The 22,687-nt window shown below is 47.5% G+C and overlaps 1 protein-coding gene across 2 annotated transcripts in view; it reads left to right on the top strand.

The window, feature by feature from the left end:
• Nucleotides 1-22,420, top strand: part of LOC148507988 (uncharacterized) — a 32,508-nt gene extending 10,088 nt beyond the window's left edge. For both annotated transcript variants that reach the window (XM_088445089.1, XM_088445088.1), the window contains exons 2-5: nt 233-361; nt 790-978; nt 3,348-3,426; nt 19,719-22,420. In XM_088445089.1, the coding sequence (XP_088301215.1) occupies nt 284-361; nt 790-978; nt 3,348-3,426; nt 19,719-21,649 (2,277 nt within the window). In that variant the 5' untranslated portion in view covers nt 233-283 and the 3' untranslated portion in view covers nt 21,650-22,420. The remainder of the gene's footprint in view (nt 1-232; nt 362-789; nt 979-3,347; nt 3,427-19,718) is intronic.
• The last annotated feature ends 267 nt before the right edge of the window (nt 22,421-22,687 follow it).

Below are 22,687 nucleotides of genomic sequence, written 5' to 3'. Positions count from 1 at the left end.
ATAATACACCAGATTTTTACTTTGGTGAGACTCTGTTGTGATTGATTTGATGGGTCTGCAGACCTCCGTTGCCTTGTCGTTTTGCCTGCCTATATAATGCACCTCAGTGTTCTGTAGGCGTTACAAGTGCTATATTTCCAAGCTCTTTGCAAAAGGCATTTATTTATAGTTTTCATGTATTTTATATTCTTTCCTCTCTTTTTTTTTTTTTTTTTTTATTTATTTTTGACAGATCTGTGACGGGTGAGGCTAGACTTTCTCCAGACCAGCACAAACACTAATAATGGTAATGGACAGAGAGATGATGTTTGAGAAGATATTAAATCTCACCCTGGAGATCATCAGCCTCATGACCGGAGAGGTGAGGGAGTCTGGGAGTGTCACAGTGACATCACTATTATCTCTATTACTAACACAGGGACCTGACTGGGGAGGTGAGGGAGTCTGGGAGTGTCACAGTGATATCACTATTATCTCTATTACTAACACAGGGACCTGACTGGGGAGGTGAGGGAGTCTGGGAGTGTCACAGTGATATCACTATTATCTCTATTACTAACACAGGGACCTGACTGGGGAGGTAAAAGGTTCTTGGAATGCAATAGTAGTGGTTTATTTCATGTAAATGGTAAAAGATAGTCCTGGTCATCACTTGTATGTCAATTAATAAAACTGGAACCTTGACTTACTAGATGTTTATAAGTGTATAATAAAGTGACTGTATATACTTGTGTTCAAGATCAGACATTTTTGTATAGTGATATTTCTAAATGATTCTCCTATGAGTAGGATTATATTGTTGTGAAGAAGTCTTGCGAGAATATGACACCCAGCTGCTGTCCCCATGTGTCTGGAGGATGGAAGAAAACCCAGAGCCCCATCACGGTGCCCCCACCTCACTTACTGATACATAAGAAAGACTATGACCAGAAGATCCTGGAACTCACCAACAAGATCATTCAGCTGCTGACTGGAGAGGTGACTGCTGGGAATGGGACATTATACAGTAACACCAGGGGATGTGTCTGGGTGATGACTGGAGAGGTGAATGCTGGGAATGGGACATTATACAGTAACACCAGGGGATGTGTCTGGGTGATGACTGGAGAGGTGAATGCTAGGAATGGGACATTATACAGTAACACCAGGGGATGTGTCTGGGTGATGACTGGAGAGGTGACTGCTGGGAATGGGACATTATACAGTAACACCAGGGGATGTGTCTGGGTGATGACTGGAGAGGTGACTGCTGGGAATGGGACATTATACAGTAACACCAGGGGCTGTGTCTGGGTGATGACTGGAGAGGTGACTGCTGGGAATGGGGAATTATACAGTAACACCAGGGGCTGTGTCTGGGTGATGACTGGAGAGGTGAATGCTGGGAATGGGACATTATACAGTAACACCAGGGGATGTGTCTGGGTGATGACTGGAGAGGTGACTGCTGGGAATGGGACATTATACAGTAACACCAGGGGATGTGTCTGGGTGATGACTGGAGAGGTGAATGCTGGGAATGGGACATTATACAGTAACACCAGGGGATGTGTCTGGGTGATGACTGGAGAGGTGAATGCTGGGAATGGGACATTATACAGTAACACCAGGGGATGTGTCTGGGTGATGACTGGAGAGGTGACTGCTGGGAATGGGACATTATACAGTAACACCAGGGGATGTGTCTGGGCGATGACTGGAGAGGTGACTGCTGGGAATGGGACATTATACAGTAACACCAGGGGATGTGTCTGGGCGATGACTGGAGAGGTGACTGCTGGGAATGGGACATTATACAGTAACACCAGGGGATGTGTCTGGGCGATGACTGGAGAGGTGACTGCTGGGAATGGGACATTATACAGTAACACCAGGGGATGTGTCTGGGCGATGACTGGAGAGGTGGACTGCTGGGAATGGGACATTATACAGTAACACCAGGGGATGTGTCTGGGCGATGACTGGAGAGGTGACTGCTGGGAATGGGACATTATACAGTAACACCAGGGGATGTGTCTGGGCGATGACTGGAGAGGTGACTGCTGGGAATGGGACATTATACAGTAACACCAGGGGATGTGTCTGGGCGATGACTGGAGAGGTGACTGCTGGGAATGGGACATTATACAGTAACACCAGGGGCTGTGTCTGGGTGATGACTGGAGAGGTGACTGCTGGGAATGGGACATTATACAGTAACACCAGGGGGTGTGTCTGGGTGATGACTGGAGAGGTGACTGCTGGGAATGGGACATTATACAGTAACACCAGGGGATGTGTCTGGGTGATGACTGGAGAGGTGACTGCTGGGAATGGGACATTATACAGTAACACCAGGGGATGTGTCTGGGTGATGACTGGAGAGGTGACTGCTGGGAATGGGACATTATACAGTAACACCAGGGATGTGTCTGGGCGATGACTGGAGAGGTGACTGCTGGGAATGGGACATTATACAGTAACACCGGGGGATGTGTCTGGGCGATGACTGGAGAGGTGACTGCTGGGAATGGGACATTATACAGTAACACCGGGGGATGTGTCTGGGGGGCTGACTGGAGAGGTGACTGCTGGGAATGGGACATTATACAGTAACACCAGGGGATGTGTCTGGGTGATGACTGGAGAGGTGACTGCTGGGAATGGGACATTATACAGTAACACCAGGGGCTGTGTCTGGGTGATGACTGGAGAGGTGACTGCTGGGAATGGGACATTATACAGTAACACCAGGGGCTGTGTCTGGGTGATGACTGGAGAGGTGACTGCTGGGAATGGGACATTATACAGTAACACCAGGGGCTGTGTCTGGGTGATGACTGGAGAGGTGACTGCTGGGAATGGGACATTATACAGTAACACCAGGGGATGTGTCTGGGTGATGACTGGAGAGGTGACTGCTGGGAATGGGACATTATACAGTAACACCAGGGGATGTGTCTGGGTGATGACTGGAGAGGTGACTGCTGGGAATGGGACATTATACAGTAACACCAGGGGATGTGTCTGGGTGATGACTGGAGAGGTGACTGCTGGGAATGGGACATTATACAGTAACACCAGGGGATGTGTCTGGGTGATGACTGGAGAGGTGACTGCTGGGAATGGGACATTATACAGTAACACCAGGGGATGTGTCTGGGTGATGACTGGAGAGGTGACTGCTGGGAATGGGACATTATACAGTAACACCAGGGGATGTGTCTGGGTGATGACTGGAGAGGTGAATGCTGGGAATGGGACATTATACAGTAACACCAGGGGATGTGTCTGGGTGATGACTGTATTATTGTGTGTGTCAGGTTCCAATAAAGTGTCAGGATGTCACTGTCTATTTCTCCATGCAGGAGGGAGAGTATAAAGAAGGACACAAGGGTCTGTACAAGGCCATAATTACTAAGGATCACCAGATACATACATTATCAGGTAAGCGAAAGCTTAATTAATGTAACTATCTACAATTCTACATGTATATGAATCTGACTGTTAGTACTTGCCTGCTGTACCCTTCTTGCTGTTTGTGAAAAGTCAATGGTTACGATTCAATTCAGCATGATGCAGAATAGCTCCCAAGGCTACTCAATTCAGCGCACTGTTAAGTCGGAGAATGCCGGTTTTTGCGACTTAACTTGGGTGTTAGTCACGAGAACCGGCATTCTGCGACTAAAGTGCCGGCCGCAAGACTGCTAGTGCCGCACTAAGCTGTCAAACAGCCGCATGGCCGGCACATTTGTCGGTTTTCCCCACGCACCCCCAGGAGGGTGCGAGAAGAAATCCTTTAGTCGGACCATACATTGCGCTGAAATTTATTATTTATTTATCAACAGTTTCTTATATAGCGCAGCAAATTCCGTTGCGCTTTACAATTTGAATTAACATTATACTGGGTTGTAAAAGACATACATACATAACATACATAAGGGTAAGAGGGCCCTGCTCGCAAGCTTACAATCTATAGGGAAATAGGAGAGGTGCTACATATTGCAAATTGGTCCAGCCCGATTGCAGATGTTCTTGGTGGGCTGTATAATCCAATCACACTGGAAAGTGGCCTAGGGTTAGGAGGATGTTAAATTGAAGAAAGAGAAGATGTGATAGGTGTTTACTATTAGAAGAGAGTTCGATAGGGAGCTATAAAAGGTTATGTGGGTGGTTCTGGAATCTGATGAGCTTGTCTGAAGAGGTGAGTTTTCAGAGAACACTTGAATGTTTGGAAACTAGTGGAAAGTCTTATTGTGCGTGGGAGGCCATTCCACAGGGTGGGTGCAGCCGGAAAAAGTCCTGTAACCGTGCATGGGAACAAGTAATGCGCGGGGATGAGAGACGCAGATCTTGTGCAGAGCGGAGATGTCGGGTTGGAAGATATTTCTACTTCAGGGTCCATAGGGTATCCACAGGATACCTTGGGGTATAGGCGATGGCGGCAGACATCCAGGCACCACAGAGTTAAATTTTCAGCCTCCCAGGATGCACTGGGGTCCCTCTCCTATACCCCGCCCCCGAGCCTCAGGCCACTCAGTTTTCGTAGGTGCCTGGCCGGACCAGTCGCACCGTACAGAGGGGGGTCTTTTTAAGGCCCCTGAATATTTCTTCGCAGCTGTGGCTGCACAACTAGAGTGCTCCAGCATAGGACAGTCAGTATTGACGTCCATGCTGTCACTCCTACACCCCGCCGGTACCAGAACGACGGTACCGATCCGGGGATGCTGGTAGGTAGCTGGGGTCACAGCTAGCGGTGATCCCCGGCTACCTGGACTGTGGCCGGATGCACGGGGAACAAGGTAAGCGGCGGGGTCCCGCGGTGGGCACCTGCCGGTAACACAGTCCTGTTTGGTCCCCAGACAGGGGGCTCCCTGGGTACCGGCTGCGCGTGGGGCCAGGTACTGATCCTGAGCCTTCCACTAGACCACCAGGGACAGCGGGCCGTAGCATGTGCGGTACAGCGCGGCGTCCCAGGGGTTGATGGCACGCCAGGGGAGAACGCCTTCCCTGTCTCACAGCCGGCGTCTCCCCCGCTGCACAGTGCCATTCCACAGCGGTCTGAGCGGGCTGTGTCAGCGCTCCTCCCCCGGGCCCTGCCTTCTCTCTGCTCCTCGGTGGCCATTTTCTCACTACATGTGCTGGGGATGGCAAACGCTGCTGGAAGCTGATACAGATGCCATTGCGGTCCGGGTCCCCCGCATACCTCTCCTTCAATTAAGGTCAGTGTATGCAGCACTGTTTCCTACCAGGCTCTGGTCTGTGTAGTTGATTGCAGTGCCTGTAATGCAGGATGTTATCTGTGCATTGTATGTGACTTAAATGCTAGCGCTGTTTGCCTGTACTTTCATTTCTGACTGTCAGCCTTTTCCTATCCCTGTTCTTCTGCTACAGCCCTTGCGGTGCGGTGTCGCAGGGTGTTTATTACCTCACAGTAAACGTGGTTTTTCTGTGTGGGAGGTCACATACGCTCCGTTCACACTCCTCATGTCGGACAGTGAACGAGGATATCCTCTTCCAGCTATAATGTACTGATATCATGTGCAGTTAGCGGAGGGATATGTAGACGCTGAGGGTTTATGGAGGGCATGTTGTATTATATATCACGCCCCATTTCTGTCACTGTGCCTGCACAAAAAAGGGGACCGCCCTCGGCTGGCTAAGATGCTTACAGCCTTTGTGGGCAACGCCCCCTGCGTTTCCCCAAGGGGTTATCGCAGCCTGTGGTGGTCACATCACATGCAGGGGTCCGTGGACAGTTGATGGTACCCCAGTGTATCCTGTTTTTCGCCCCCCCAGGTCTCGCAGGAGCCTGTGTGGGTGAATTTATTGTCCAAATGGTATAGCACCTGATGGACGTTTTACAGGGGGAGTCACCATTTCGGCCTTCTAAACGGCCTTTCGGGTCTCAGACGGCTAAAGACATAACGTCTGATGACGGTGACATTATTGACTTTTTCAGACACGAGCCCCTTAGTGCAAAGGAAGCGTAGTCTGGGTCTAAAGTCTATATACCTGGCCTTCTACGGGCAGTCCGTGCGGCTTTGGTTATTACATATCCCCCGTGGCTAAATCCAAATATGCGTTGCCACTGTAATTCCTCTATCTGATCATTTTAGAGGAGGCGTGGAAAATCCGGGTAAGCGGGTCCAGCCTCAAAAACGGTTGACCTTTTGCATACCCCTTGTGCGGATAATTACATTTCCGAATGGGAGTTACCTTTACGGGTAGATTCTCATGTTACACGCCTAGTGAGGAGTGCTACGTTGCCCATGCCCTCCAGGTCCTCTTTGAAGGAAGTTCCAGATTGCAAGGTGCAAATATATCTAAAATCCAATATTCCCTTGCTGGAGGGGCTTCCAGGCCGGCTATGGCCGTGTGCTGGGGGGCCAGAGCCATGGAACACTGAGTAGGTAACTGGATCTCTGCACACTGACTCTCCAGCAGAGCAGGTGGATAGTGGCAAATTCTCAGAGACTTTGCCACGTTCATAGTGAGACGGTCTTGCATATAGCCTACTCCTTTCCAGAATCTCCTCGGCAGCAGTAGCGGCTTGCCGCTCCCTGTGGTTGCGCTCTTGGAAAGCGGATGCAGATTCCATTTGGAATGCTTTGCCTTTTACGGGACAAGTCCTGTTTGGCCCTCGTCTGGACATATGGTGTGGCCCTGCAGGCAGCAGCTACGTCTACGTGTCTGTCATCGGCTACAGTCCCATCAGGGTCTGGGACTTTGTCTTTTCGGCCCTGTGAGGCCAGGGTAAGTCTAAAATACAGCTTTCCAAGACAGTCAGTAGCCAGGAAATCTGCTCAGCCATAAGAACAGGCTTGGAGTACAAGACGTCCTACTCCCAAGTTGGACTATAAGCCTTCAGCCTCACGGGACGGGCCTCCTCTCGGGAGCCCCCAGAGTCGGAGGCCGGCTTCTCCAGTTCGCCCAGTGCTGGTGTCTGACCACCACGGACACTGGGGTAAGAGAAGTATTTGCTTGAAGGTATGTCTTTTCCTCCCGGTAAAAGCCTCCCAGAAGGTTTTTCGTTACAGGTCTTCTGTCAATTCAGGACTAGGCCCTGTAATTTTTGAGGGTGTTACACTCTATGCTCCAGGCAGGAGTTATAGTACCTATTCCGTTGTCCCAAAGGGGAACGAGGTACTACTCCATCCTCTTTCTGGTACAGACACCCAATGGGTCTTACCAGGACATTCTCAACCTCGAATCCTTCAACAAATTCTTAAGGGTTCCTCGGTTCGGGAGGGGGACCCTGCATTCCATCATTCAATGGAGCCTGGGAATTTTGTGGTGTCGTTGGATATATTCAGGGTGACTACCTGAATATCCCTCTTTTCTTAGCACACCAATGTTTTCCTCAGGTTTGCAGTGGTCGATAAGCATTTCCAGTTTCTGGTATTGCCCCTTGGTCTGGCCTCCGCGCCTCACGGTTTACCAGGGTCATGGTAGTTATGGCAGCCCACCTGCGGAGGTAGGGGGTCCGCTTGTTACCCTATCCGAGTGACCTCCTGTTGTTACACGGTCTCCAGAGATACTTCAGTGCCATATGCAACGGACAATATCTGTGTTGCTACGTTAGGGCTGACTGATAAACTGGAAATGGTCCTCTCTGATTCTTCAGAGGATGCTCCATATCCCAACATCTGAGGATCTTTGTGATTGAGGAAAAGATCTCTGCATTACAGGCAAAGGTACGCAGTTGCCTGCAGAATCGCCGAGTGTCTATTCACTTGGCAATGTGGTTCCTGGGTTACAGGATGTCGCTGTTCGACATGGTGGAGAGTACCCAGCTTCACTCTAAAGAACTTGATCCTCTCCGGATGGGATGGGTTGCCCCATAGGATAAAGTCAATAGGCTTTCCCCGGAGGTTTGTCTCTCTCTGGCCTGGTGGCTGCAGAAAGCTCACCTAAACTAGGGGCACCCCCTTTGGGATTGCGGACAGGGTCCTTCTGACGACGGACGCCAGTATCCGTGGCTGGGAAGCATGACGGGTCCACACTTGTTCCAGGTCAGGTGGACACCAGTAGTTTTTGCGCTTCCCATAAACATCTGAGAACTCTGAGCAGTATTCAGGGTTCTCCAGCATGCAGGACAGGTCCTCTACGGAATACCGTGCAGGTACAGTCTGACAACGCCATCATGATGGCTTATGTAAACCACCTAGGAGGTTCCCGAAGTCAGGCGACACTAACAGTGGTGTCCCGAATTCTGGCTTGGGTGGAAGGCTATATCCCTGCCATCATCGGCAGTGTTCATTCAGGAATCCTTGGAAAGCAGGCTTTCTCAGCCGTCAAGACGTGCATTCAGGGAAATGTCCTCTTTATCAGGAGGTGTTCAATCTTCTGGTGAACAAGTGGAGCCTTTCAGAGATGAGACTCTTCTGATAGACGTAGGCAGGTCCAGTGGACCTTCCAAGTTGTGTACCTCGTCCCTCCGTTATCCCTTCTTCCTCCAGTAATAGCAAGAAGGAGGCACGCTCCTGCTGATAGCTCCAGCGTAGGCCAGATGGCACTATTACTCAGATCTTCGGAGCCTCTCAGTTAACACTCCGAAGCTGTTGCCTCTACGCCCGGACCTGTTGTCTCAGGATCCTGGCTGATCCCCAGACCTGGGTTGTCTGTGGTGGAGACTGCCCTCCTAAGGTCTAGGAGTTTTTCCAGCTCTATAGTTAACAGGGGCTCTGTCCATGCTAAGAGCTCGGAAGTTTTTATCTGCAAGAGTTTACCATTGGGTATGGTATACTTTCTTTCAGGTGTCGCCCTAGAGACTAGGCTCCTCGGGTATTCCGGATATCCAGAGGTTGGCTTTCCTACAGGTGGGCTTAGATAACGGTCTTCGCCTTGCTTACCTCAAGGTGCAGGTTTCTGCCCTGTTAGTATGGTTTCAGTGTAGGATTGCTACTCTTCCTGATGTCTGCACCTTTGTGCAGGGTGTACGTTATATTCAGCATCCCTTTGTTCCACCTGTGGCTCCTTGGGATTTGGCTGTGGTCCTTAGGGCTCTCTGAGGACCGCCATTTGATCCACTCGGCTCAGTGGATTTCAAATGGCTTACGGCTAGGACTGTATTCCTTCTGGCTCTTAATTTGGCCAGTAGGATCTCAGAATGGGAGGCTCTGTCATGTAGACCTCCCTTTTTCTCATCTTTCCTAGGAACAGGGCAGTGCTTGCCTTTACTTCCCCAGTCCTGTCTGCTGGTGAGGCCTATTTGGCTGTGGTACGGGCGCTAAGAATTTAAGTTGACCGTACCAGCCCATTTGGGAAATCAGACTCTCTGTTTTGTCCTTTCTGGTTTCCATAAAAAGGGTTGGCCTGCCACTACGCTAACTTTGGCAGGATGGATTCACAGGTCTTCCTGTTCCATCCTCTATTAAAGCTCTTCCACTAGGTCTGTGGGTCCTTCGTGGACAGCTCGACGTGGTGCTTCAGCGGTGATTGGCAGCCACGTGGTCATCTGTCCATATTTTTGGTAAGGTATTATGCTTTTGATACCTTCACCTCTCAGGATGCTTCTTTTCGGCTGCGGATTCTCCTTACAGCACAGGAGCGTCCCCACCCTTAAAGGATACTGCTTTGGGACATCCCCAAGGTATCCTGTGGATACCCTATGGACCCTGAAGTAGAAAATATGAGATATGGTAAGAACTTACCCTTGTTATCTCTATTTCTACGAAGTCCATAGGGTTCCACAGGACTCCCGCCCTGTCGCTCCTGTACTGCAGATGGGCTTTGATCTGGTCACCGGTTTCTCCGTCTCCTTCTGGTGAGAATGTGATTCTTGTGTGTTCCAGACTGTCTTCTCTCTCTTTTTTGCTCCTGCTCCGGCCTATGGCTTGTTACGAAACTGAGTGGCCTGAGGCTCGGGGGCGGGGTATAGGAGAGGGACCCCAGTGCATCCTGGGAGGCTGAAAATTTAACTCTGTGGTGCCTGGATGTCTGCCGCCATCGCCTATACCCCAAGGTATCCTGTGGAACCCTATGGACTTCGTAGAAATAGAGATAACAAGGGTAAGTTCTTACCATATCTCATATTTTTGAGACAAGTGAAGAGATGTATGTTGGAGTGGTTTGGTTAATAGCTTTATGTGTGAGTGTAAGTATTTTAAATTGAATACGGTAGAAGATCGGCAGCCAGTGGAGGGACTGACAGAGTGGATCAGCAGACACGGAACATTTGGTGAGAAAGATCAACCTCGCAGCTGCATTCAAAATGGATTGTAGTGGGGAGAGCCTGTTTTTGGGAAGACCAATAAGGAGACTATTGCAATAGTCAATGCGGGAAATAATGAGTGCGTGTATTAGAGTTTTTGCAGTGTCTTGTGTAAGATATGGTAGAATTTTGGCTATGTTTCTTAGATGTATGTAACAGGATTTAGAGACAGATTGAATGTGGGGAACAAAAGACAGTTCAGAGTCAAGGATGACACCTAGACAGCGAGCTTGTGCGGTGGAGTTGATTGTCGAGTTGTCAACAGTAATAGAGATATCAGGTTGGTAACTGCTGTGGGCCAGTGGAAATATAATTAATTCTGTTTTGGATATATTAAGTTTGAGGTGGCGAGATGACATCCAAGATGAAATGGCAGAGAGACATTCAGTGACACGGGCCAGCACAGATGGTGACAAATCTGGGGAGGATAGGTAAATTTGAGTATCGTCCGCGTACAGATACTGAAATGAGTCGCGTCCAATAAAAACTAGTTTAAAAAAAAAAGAAGAAAAAAATAACAAACAGTAACATATAAGGGATGAGGCAATAGTACAGTCCAGAGAACATAGCAACAGGTCAAGGCAATAAGCAAACAAGTAAAATCCAATGGCAATTTGAGATCAGACACAATAGAGAAAAAACAGGTTTATCTAGCAGCAGGGAAAAATCACAATCCCTGGGGTCTAAATTTAAGTGGCTGATATGGCTGGAAAGCCCTGACCTTCCTCTACTTCCACACGTATTTTTGGAAAATTGGACCTTTAGGTGGCAGAGCAACGACCGGTCAGATAAGTGTCCCTGGCTTCCAACCGGCCTGTTTTAAGTCAATGGGATTTTGCCATCAATTTGGAGCCTCGTTGTTAACAATCCATGGGGTTAAAATTTAAGTGGCTGGTATGGCTGGAAAGACCTGACCTTCCTCTACTTCCACACCAATTTTGGGCAATTTGGACATTTAGGTAGTGGTGAATTAGGAAAAAAATGTAATCTATCACTTGTACACTTACCTATGTAGTTGTCTGTATAATCTACATTACTGCTCTTTAGACTGCACAGTTCCTGTCTTCCTCTGGCAGCCCCATGACGTCACTGGTGCTGCTGGAGCACAGGAGTACCGCGGGGAGGCCGGTCACTGCCATAGACTAAAGAAGAGGCAGCAGCTGCAGAGAGTAGGTGGGAGGCAGCACCACAAAGCATGGGGGAAGTCATATAGAGCATGGAGAGACTGTGTGTAGCAGGGGGCAGGCAGTGCCACAGAGCATGGGGTGACAGTATGTAGTGGGGGAAGTATCATGGTCCAGAGGACAGGATGTAGCGGGGGAAGGCAGCACAGGCGAGGGGGTGGGATGGAGTCAAGGAGAGGCAGAAACTGCACAGACCAGGAGGGAGATGGGTCAAACCAGGCGGCGGGATGGAGCAGAGGCAGCAGCTGTAAAGACCAAGAGGGGTGGCGGGACAAACCAGAAGGTGGGATTAAACAGAGGAGAGGCAGAAGCTGCATAGACCAGGCGGGGTGGCGGGACAAACTAGGAGGTGGGATGGAGTAGAGGAGAGACAGCAGCTGCATAGACCAGGAGGGGAGGTGGGACAGACCAGCAGATGGGATGGAGCGGAGCAGAGTAGAGGCAGCACCTGCGTGGTTGAGGAGGGGAGGTGGGACAGCAGAGAAGAGGCAGCAGCTGAACAGACCAGGAGGGGATGTGGGATGGAGCAGAGAAGAGGCAGCAGCTGCACGAACGAGGGGAGATGGGATGGACAAGGGGGGGAAGGGATGGAGCAGAGACGAGGCAGCAGCTTCACGGACCAGGAGGAGAGGTGGGATGGAGCAGAGAAGAGGCAGCACCTGCATGCACCAGGAGGGGAGGAGTGATGGACCAGGGGATGGGTCAGAGAAAAGGCAGCAGCTATTGGCAGACACTACGTGGCAGTAGTGTCAAAATGGAAGTCCACACGGCAGATTACTTTACCAGAGGGTGGTTTATTAACCAAGTAGAAACATGAACAGGTAACACAGGGTTAACAGCAGGTACAGGTTACAAGAATTGTTCAGTTGCAGCCAGGAGCATTAGGGTTATGCTGGGTTTTGCGGTACGCCAGGGTAGTGCACACATTATATGCTGACTTAAACCATAGTTGCCAACTTTCTGGCTGCCTCCGACCGGAGGCATAGCAGGCAGTGTTGGGGCGTGGCGATGAGGCCACGTCCCCTGCTATACGATACAGAGATTATCGCCATGCAGCCTGGGCGGGGCTACGATGATGAAATTCAGTGCGAAATGCATCATCTGCCGCCCAGATCGTTCACTTCACAAGGTAAGTAGGCGGCTGGCTCCGGGAGGTTGCCCACATTTCCAGGTGGACAGGAACGCCACAAGATTTTTGTTAATTTCCGGGCCTTTGGAGAAGGGTAGGCAAGTATGGCTTAAACACTGTAGGATTTACATAAGTATTCTGCGGTTGGTGTCTGAGTGGACTTTAGCTTCTCAGGGCACTCTCCATTATACGGAGTAACTCAGGGCCACGTCCATTCATGCAGGACGCCGGTGAAAAGACGAGTGGTAGAGTAGCTCATGCACAGAAGCATCGGGTTGGAGGTCGGGCCTCTGTGGAGGGCCGCTGGGTCCTAGTGTTCGGCGGCCACCGCATAAAGAGGCAGCGCATAGCCCGTCAAAAACAGCAACTGCACGGACCAGGAGGGGAGGTGGAATGATGAGGAGACTGAGGCCGGGCTGACTGCAGCTATTCCTTTCCATTACAGCACTCTAGATGACGGCCCCATCAGCCCACCCCTTATGCCACTGCTGCTGCTATTTAAACTGAAGGGCACCCAATGAAAACCCACTCCTGCACTGATTGCCTCAGCTGCACCAATCAGAGCAGCTGACAAACATAGTTGGTAACTAAGCAACAGACAAACTAGTTCTAACAGTCCCACGGTGTTCCACTTCATACATGTGAAATTGTTCCACTTTCATAAGTGTCTATGTAGGAGCACAGCTGCCTTCACAATTTAAGGATATTTGAGGATATCTATTACTGCTAAGTGGATGTCGAGTGAAGACTTGTAAAAACTGTGGAGTCCTGACTAGGTTCATCAAAGCCTTTCTGAAAGCGTTTTGAATGATGAAATCATTCTTCTTCCTGTGCGGCAGAGCCCAGGCAAGAGCTTTTCCAGAAAGGATCAAGGTGCTATATAATCCCTGGGAGCACTTCCAGGCTGTAGCTTTATCTGAATACCGCACTGGTTATGTGGGACCCTATTACAAAAATGGTGCATGGGGAATATGTGGAACTGGTAGAGGGTTGCTTGGCCATCAAGTGCGGTAACGCTCATATTGATTGTGGCAAGAGAAGCCTGAAATCATTGGGTGGGGGGGGTTAGACAGAATTTGCAAGAATGTATTTATATAGGCCTACTTCTCCACTTGCTAAGAATGGCCCAAGATAGCCAAGGTGGGCACAGGGACATTCGTGAGGAACATGGCCTGAGAAAACTGTCATAAATACTATTGTTGAACCCATTTCACTGCCAGCAGTTGACCTTGGCTCACCTGGGACATCTAAATGAGTAAATGGTCTTTACCAAGGTCCACTGAAAGGAAGTGATGGACTGTGTCATACGAGATCCACAGACTGAGGCTCCCAAGGTTGTCCCACTAGGCAGCGGTCGACACAGAGTGGCCCAGGATATCGGGCCTTATTTGTTAATGGGTGCATATTTATGGGATAATCTGACAGAGATTGCCGGATCTTGAGATAGTTAACTGGACTATCAATAGTACATATATTTTTTTGTTTAGAATATTTTCAGTTTTATCTACATAAGCTATACTCTGGGAAAGTGATTGCGCATAAGACACTAGCCAGTTAGGAGATCCTATGCTTTTTGTCAATCCTAAATCATAGGGTCACTCCTAGAAAATGTTTTCAACCTTCATCGACAGAGCCAGGCTGTAAAGTTATACCGTCGTATAATCTATCACCGGTATCAGAAGCTCTGGATGACTTGGGGAAGTTCAACATCAAAGTGCCGGGGAAGTGTGGTCGACAATTTGGCCAATAGTCATCTCAGCTTTTGAGAAGTTTACAGAGTACAGTAATGTATTCAAAGTTGGGGAAGATGTTCAGGGGAGCTGAGGCAGACCGGTTACTAGTGCTGAGATAGGTGTCATCATTATCCTCACTACTATCATTAGAACCTACATGACCCGCCCAAACTTGATGACATTTGTGACTATTGAGTTCTAGTAGAGTTATCAATAGAGATGAGCGGGTTCGGATTAGTTCGGGTTTTCCCGCCAAATTTGGATCTTTCCCCGCCAAAATTTGGGCCTCAGAAAGAGGCAAAACGTCATCTTTCATGGACAATCCTCATCATTGATCCCTGGTCCATTACTATAACAGGGATGTGACAGCTGCAATGGATATTATTGCCCCTGTGCGTATATGACCCCTCATACCACACCGTCAAGCCCCTTGGTTTGACAATAGTGTTAGTGAACTCAAGAAAAGGGGGCGTAGACTTGAAAGACGATGGAGGAAGACTAACCTGGTAGAGGATAAGTTAACATTAATCAAACATATAAGAGAATATCAATCAACAATCACCCATAAGAAAACAGAGTTCCTTTCAAATGAGATCAAGGCAGCAAACAATAGGCCGGCTCAGCTTTTCCGTACAGTGGAGATGCTTTGCAAACCAGCATGCCTGCAGCATGATGAAACCCTCTCCCAGTCAAGATGCAATGAGTTTGCAAAATTCTTTGCAGATAAAGTATCCTCCATCCGGGCTGGAATCCCCACAGTGCCATCAAAGGAGTGCCAAACTACCAAGCCTGCCAAGGTAAGCCACCTGTCTCCCTGGAACAGCTTTGACATAATGGATGTAAAAGACATTGCTAAAATTATCAGAATGTTGCGACCCACCACCTGTGATCTGGACCCTGCCTCAACCAAGCTTCTGATAGGGTGTATAGACATTATTGGCCCTGTAATTGCAAAAATAGTTCAATGCTCTTTGCAAACAGCCATTTTTCCAGAACCACTAAAGGAAGCAATTGTTAGACCACTTCTTAAAAAAAATCTAATTTAGACCCCGACTGCATGACCAACTATAGACCAGTATCAAACCTTCCTTTACTAGGAAAAGTCATTGAGAAAGTGGTGGCAATGCAACTGGAAACCCACCTGTCTACCCATGATATTTATGATCCATTCCAGTCAGGATTCAGGAGAAGACATAGGACTGAAACAGCCCTGGTATGTGTGCTTAATGATCTTCTGATGGCAAGAGACAGAGGTGATTGTTCAATCTTAATCCTTCTGGATCTCTCAGCAGCATTTGATACTGTGGACCAATGGGATTCTAATTGAGCGCCTGAAAAATTTCTGTGGTCTGGATGGCACAGTCCTTAAATGGTTCAAATCATTTCTCACTGGCAGGTCACAGAGAGTTTCTTCTGGAGTAAACTCTTCATCACCAGTGCCACTTCCATGCGGTGTCCCACAGGGTTCTATACTATTCCCCATGCTTTTTGCAGTATACATGCTACCATTGGGTGAAATAATCAGACGTCATGGCCTGGTCTACCACTTCTGTGCAGATGATACACAACTGTACCTGTCCTTTGCTCCAGGTACAAAGGACCCAATAACAACCCTAAATGGCTGCCTAGCTGAGCTTCAGGAGTGGATGAGTGCCAGTTGGCTGCGACTGAACCCTGATAAAACAGAGGTCCTTATGATAGGTCACAGGACAGGGCTACAGCATAGCCAACCAACAGGATTTACGCTTGGGGGTTCAGAATTACAAAACACTAAACAAGTGCGGAATCTTGGTGTTGTCCTGGATAGTGGCTTGACACTTAAACATCAGGTATCAGCCACAATCAAATCCTCATTCTTTCATCTGAGGAACATAGCCAGAATCAAGCACTTAATTCGCTCAGAAGATCTGCCTAAAGTCATACATGCATTTATATCATCACGCCTAGACTACTGCAATGCCCTCTACCTCGGTCTCCCAGCAAAAGAATTACACCGCTTGCAGATGGTACAAAATGCAGCTGCCAGGCTATTAACCAACCAGCCCCGTTCCAGCCACATAACACCCATTCTCTACTCCCTTCACTGGCTGCCTGTCAGATGGCAAATTGCTTTCAAGATTGGATTAATAACTTACAAAGCCCTTCATGACCATGGCCCAGGGTACCTGAAACAGCTTCTGATTCCTTACTGTCCCACTCGATTACTGCGATCCATTGACGAAGGACTATTAACAGTACCTAGAATCTCACGGAATTCGTCTGGGGGTCGAGCTTTCAGTTTTGTGGCTCCAACCTTTTGGAACTCACTTCCCCGCACAGTTCGAGAGGCCTCCACTCTAGAGTCCTTCAAAAATAGACTCAAGACTCACCTATTCACCCAAGCATTTCACTAATGTCCCTTGTTTAAGCTTATTTTGTATTTTGTACTGTAAATGTAAAGCACTTTGAGTCCTTTAGGAGAAAAGCGCTATATAAATAAAATTATTATTATTATCATTCCTGGACTTCTGTCCAAGAATGATGATTATCCATGAAAGATGACATTTTGCCTCTTTCTGAGACACGATTTTTGGCGGGGAGAATCCGAACTAATCTGAACTAGGGGTGAGCGGGTTCGGATTTCTGAAATCCGAACCCCCCGAGGCCGACCCGAGTCAGGCTCGACTTTTCCCGCCTGACTCGGATCTGAAATCGAGGCAAAACGTCATCATCCCGCCTTCCGGGTCTCGCGGGTTTTGGATCCTATATAAGGTACCCGCGTCGGCGCCATTTTCTCACTTGGCTGTGGACAGTGAAGAGGGAGGGTGGGAGTAAGGGCTGGCTGGGCTGTGTAGTGTAGTGTAGTGTAGTGCAGAGTAGTGTTGTGCTGCGCTGTGCTGCTGTTGTCCATAGGGGCTGTCCACTACTTCAAAGTCCATAGGGGCTGGCTGGACTGTGTTGTGCAGTCAGGTGTACACTCCAAAGTCCTGTGCAGTGTCCCAGTCCTAAAGGGGTGCTGTAGTGTTGTCCAGGGGGTGCTCTGTCCGTCAGGGGTGCTCCCCCCAAGTGCTAAAAAAAATACATATATTTTCTGTGTTTGTGAATTGTGTGCGCAGTAGCCGCACGTGCATCAACAAAGTAGTGCCAAGCGTGCGCCTGTGTCATAAGTAAAGGGCCGGCTGGCTTGACCGTTAAAGGGTGCTGTAACCCCCAAAGTACACTCCAAACCAAATAAAAAAATATTTTCTGTGTTTGTGAATTGTGTGCACTGTGGCTGCACGTGCATCAACAAAGGAGCAGCGCCAAGCGTGCGCCTGTGTCCCATAAGTAAAGAGCCGGCTGGCTCATTTCTTAAAGGGTGGTGTAACCCACAAAGTGCACTACTCTCCAGCAAAAATAAAAAAATATTTTCTGTGTTTGTGTGCGCCTTAGCCGCACGTATATATCAATATAACATAAATGGAGGACCAAACTTTCTCCGATAAAAATAAAATAGGGAAAGATCAAGAACCACTTCCTCCTAGTGCTGTTGCTGCTGCTGGGAGTTGTTCATCATCCCAGAGAGGAAGTAGGAACACAACTACTTTTACTAAACAATTGACCCTCCAACAGTCCCTAGCGATGAGGATGAAGTACGACAGCAGTCATCCTGAAGCAAAACGTATAACTGAGGCCTTGACTGCTATGTTGGTGTTAGACGTGCGTCCGGTATCCGCCATTAGTGCAGTGGGATTTAGACAATTGATGGAGGTAGTGTGTCCCTGGTTCCAAATCCCATCTAGATTCCACCTGCATCCTCAAAGCAGGAGTGACAAGCGTGCGTCTGTCTGTTAAAGGTTGGTGTAACCCTCAAAGTGCGCTCCACAAACAATAAAAAAATTCTTCTTTCTTTTTCTCTTTGTGAAATGTGTGGGCTGTAGCCGCACCTGCATCCTTAAAGCAGCAGCGACAAGCGTGTGTCTGTCTGTTAAAGGATTACATCGGTGACAGCATCCAAGTAGGCATGTCAGACAGTCCGTACCTGTACTGGCAGGAAAAAGAAGCAATTTGGAGGTCCCTGTACAAACTGGCTCTATTTTACCTGAGTTGTCCCCCCTCCAGTGTGTACTCCGAAAGAGTGTTTAGTGCAGCCAGGAACCTTGTCAGCGAAAGGCGTAGGAGGTTGCTTCCACAAAATGTGGAGAAGATGATGTTCATAAAATGAATTATCAACTCTTCCAGGGAGACCAGCCTCCAGAACGTACAGAGGGACCTGTGGTTGTGGATTCCAGCGGGGACGAATTAATACTCTGTGAGGATGAGGATGTACACAACACTGAAGAGGGTGAGGAATCGGTGGATGAGGACGACATCTTGCCTCCGTAGAGCCAGTTTGTGCAGGGACAGATTAATTGCCAGCTTGTTTTGTGGGGGCCCAAACGAACCAATCATTTCAGCCATAGTCGTGTGGCAGACCCTGGCGCTGAAATGTTTGGTTTGTTAAAGTGTGCATGTCCTGTTTATACAACATAAGGGTGGGTGGGAGGGCCCAAGGACCATTCCATCTTGCACCTCTTTTTTTTCTTTGAATTATGTACTGTTTGGGGCCTAGTTTTTCAAACTGCCATCCTGTCTGCCACTGCAGTGTCACTCCTAGATGGGCCACGTGTTTGTGCCGCCCACTCGTATCTCTTAGCATAGTCATCCAGCTACCTCGGTGCAACCTTTTGGACATAAAAACACTATTGTGAGGTGTGAGGTGTACAGAATAGACTGGAAATGAGTGGAAATTAAGGTTATTGAGGTTAATAATAGCATAGGAGCAGAAAAACCCACAAATTCTGTGATTTTAGCTGTTTTTATGCTTTTTTAAAAAAAAATACAGATCCCAAACACAAAACCCAGAACCCAAAACACGGAAGGGTGGTTTTGGCAAAACCAATCCAGATCCAAAACACGAAGAAAGATCCAGATCCAAAACCAAAACACGAAATGTGGCCTGTGCACACCCCTAATCCGAACCCGCTCATCTCTATTTATCAAGTGTGTGAGATTAGCACCATGTTATGTATGCCTGAAGAGCTTGAAATAATGTGTACAATGCCCTTACATTTTATTTTAATCATGTATTCATAACAGCAAATACCATTAAATAATCCTACAATAAAAAAAAAAAAAAAAACTAGAGGCGGGGGATTAAATCGGAGGAGCCCGCAGTTTTACGTCCTGATGTGTGTCAGTTCCGTACCACTTCAGCCTACTAAATAGGAAGTAAACTGCGATATTGTTTTGTACTTTTGCCCGTTATGCAACATTTGCTATATCAGGAGGGAGTTTTTAGAGTTCCAAATGACTTATGGTGAAAGACTGAATATAGTTATAGAGAGGTGTAGCGGAGAATATCAAATAATATACAGGTTTTATCTGAATAGCACCATATCGGCAAGACTTGTATTATTATAACAGGAATTTTTTGTCGATTAAATCTATTTATATGATTGTCCTTTTCTCCTCAACAGGTTTCTCTGACACCAGCAAAAGCCTAAATGAGGAGTTGCGTACAAAAGAAAATCTAATGGACTCCAACAATTATACACCCACAGATCATACACCGTATACATCTCATATTAAGGAGGAATCAGTCTTATGTGATGGAGGATCCCTCACAGACATTGATCATTATACACCCACAGATCATACACCGTATACATCTACTCATACTAAGAAGGAATCAGTCTCATGTGATGGAGGAGAACTCACACACACTGACATGTATACATCCACAGATCATACACCGTATACATCTACTCATACTAAGGAAGAATCAGTCTCCTGTGATGGAGGAGACCTCACACACACTGACATGTATACACCCACATATCATACACAGTATACATCTACTGATACTAAGGAAGAATCAGTCTCCTGTGATGGAGGAGACCTCACACACACTGACATTTATACTTCCATAAATCGTACACCGCATACAACTACTCATATTAAGAAGGAATCAGTCTCATGTGGTGGAGGAGACCTCACAGATACTGACATGTATACACCCACATATCATACACAGTATACATCTACTCACATTGAGGAGGAATCAGTCTCATGTGATGAAGGAAACCTCACAGATACTGACATGTACACGTTTACTCATATTAAGGAGGAATCTGTCTCATCTGATGGAGGAGACCTCACAAACACTGACATATACACGTCCACAGGTCATACACAGTATACATCTGCTCATATTGAGGAGGAACCAATTCAATCGACAAGCTCTGAATGTTTGAAATCTTTATCTACTAACACAAATCTTGCCTCACTCCAAGACCATCATGCAGGAGATACATCTTATATATGTCCTGAATGCGGCAAAAATTTTAAAACTCCACATACACTTGGCCAACATAGAAAAACCCACACAGGGGAAAAACCATTCTTCTGCACTGAATGTGGAAAGTCCTTCGCCTTTAAGGCCTATCTTAAAGAACATCAGAGAACACACACTGGCGAGAGGCCGTATAGCTGCAATGAATGCGGCCAGTGCTTTGCCATTAAATCCAACTTATCTCGACATGAAAAAATTCACACAGGGGAGAAACCGCACGTGTGTAGCAAATGTGGGAAATGTTTCTCCCAGAAATCAAGCCTGGAGCTGCATCAGACGTTTCACTCAAGCGAGAAGCCATTTTGTTGCCCTGAATGCGGGAAATGTTTTAGTATTAAAGCAAAGCTTGCCAAGCATCAAAAATACCACACAAAAGAATATTCAAATGTGTGCTGTGAGTGTGGGAAATCTTTTATCAGTAAAACCGAGTTGCGTATTCACCAACGAACACACACGGGAGAGAAGCCTTACTCCTGTAGTGAATGCGGGAAAGGTTTCAGCACAAAATCAAATCTTAATTTGCACATGAAGGTTCACGTACGGGAGAAGCCATTTTCTTGCCCCGAATGTGGGAAGAGCTTCAAAAGAAAATCCTCACTTGCTGCTCATCAGATGGGACACACGGGAGTGAAGCCATTTTGTTGCTCTGAATGCGGGAAAAGTTTCCACAGTAGACAATACCTTTTAAGACATGAGAAGACCCACTATGTCAAGAAACCACATTGCTGCCCTGATTGCGGGAAGGGTTTTGTTGACAAGACGAAAATGTTGGAGCATCAGATACGACACACTGGAGAGAAACCGCATTCGTGCACAAGTTGTGGGAAAAGTTTTGCAGTCAAATGGGATCTGGTCATCCATCAAAAAATTCACACAGGGGAGAAGCCATTTTCTTGTCATCTGTGTGGCAAAGGTTTTGTCTACAAGTCAAAACTTGTCATCCATCAAAAGAGACACACGGGGGATAAGCCGTATCCATGTCCCGAGTGCGGGAAGTGCTTTGCTGTCCAGTCAGATGTCCGTAAGCATCAGAAAATCCACAAATTACCTCAGTAGAGTGCTCCCTGTGAGGGAAACCTTCATAGAAGGATTCAGAAATGTCATTATTATCTTCCTGTTCACGACAACACAATAAACTTCTCGCAGACGTGAGTTATCTAGAATTAGGGCAACAGGGCCTATGACAGGAGACAAACAAAATGGCTGACATTTTAGGAAGACTAAAAATGAAGTCAGTTGTAGCTACATTTTTCTGGGCTATCGTGCTTCATCGACTTAATGCAAATCGCGCTACAAAGCCCTTCCCTTGTGTACATCCACGTGTATGAATGTGCAAGGACATGGACGCTCACTTAAAACATCCGTAGACACTGTATTACAGTCTGGTGCTTCTTTAGGCGCCACCATTGGGCGCCCCATTGAAACTTGCACCCACACTATGACAGGGGCAGTTTCTCTGTCTGAGTTCGGCCTGCTAGGTCAGCGGTTGTGCGTTTGTGTAGGCAGCCATTTTCACTGATTCCCACCAGAATCACATAACATGCCCATGAGAAGTGAAATGGCGGAGATGGGCGTCCCTGTGCACAAGATGGTGGCTGAGTCATTTGGCTTTTTTTTTATCTGGATTTTAGAATAGTCTTTGCTTAATAAGAAAGTAAACATGGGGCAGTTTGGGAGTGGAGAACGAGATGGCTTCCAAGTGGTTGATGACATAACCCGTGTTGATATAATACGTTTTGTGACGCCATCACTGGTTATATAACTCATTACATTACTGTATTTAATTTTATCTGTTTCTATGTTGTCTATTTCAATACAGTTAATTTTTTAAAAGCTTTGAGTACGAGTATGTTTTCAATGTGCACTGTTTAAAAAATGACTGGGAAAAAAAGTATGTTTGTGTCAGTGGGTGGGTGACATCTCAGAAGCCATGTAAAGGCGATTTACAACATTTGTTAATGTAAGTGTAACGCATTCTTATAACTTACATCCCAAGTAGCAACCTTGTGCCATGGTGGTGTCCTGCTCAGAATAGTTCATCCCACCAGTGTCTCAAGGCTTCTTTGTCTGGCATGGACCACCTGATGGACAGGA

The sequence above is a fragment of the Taudactylus pleione genome, unplaced genomic scaffold, assembly GCF_031769625.1.
Source record: "Taudactylus pleione unplaced genomic scaffold, aTauple2 ptg000377l, whole genome shotgun sequence".
Lineage (NCBI taxonomy): Eukaryota > Metazoa > Chordata > Amphibia > Anura > Myobatrachidae > Taudactylus > Taudactylus pleione.
The sequence above is the reverse complement of the archived record's forward strand: the minus strand, read 5'-3'. Positions and strand labels throughout refer to the sequence as shown.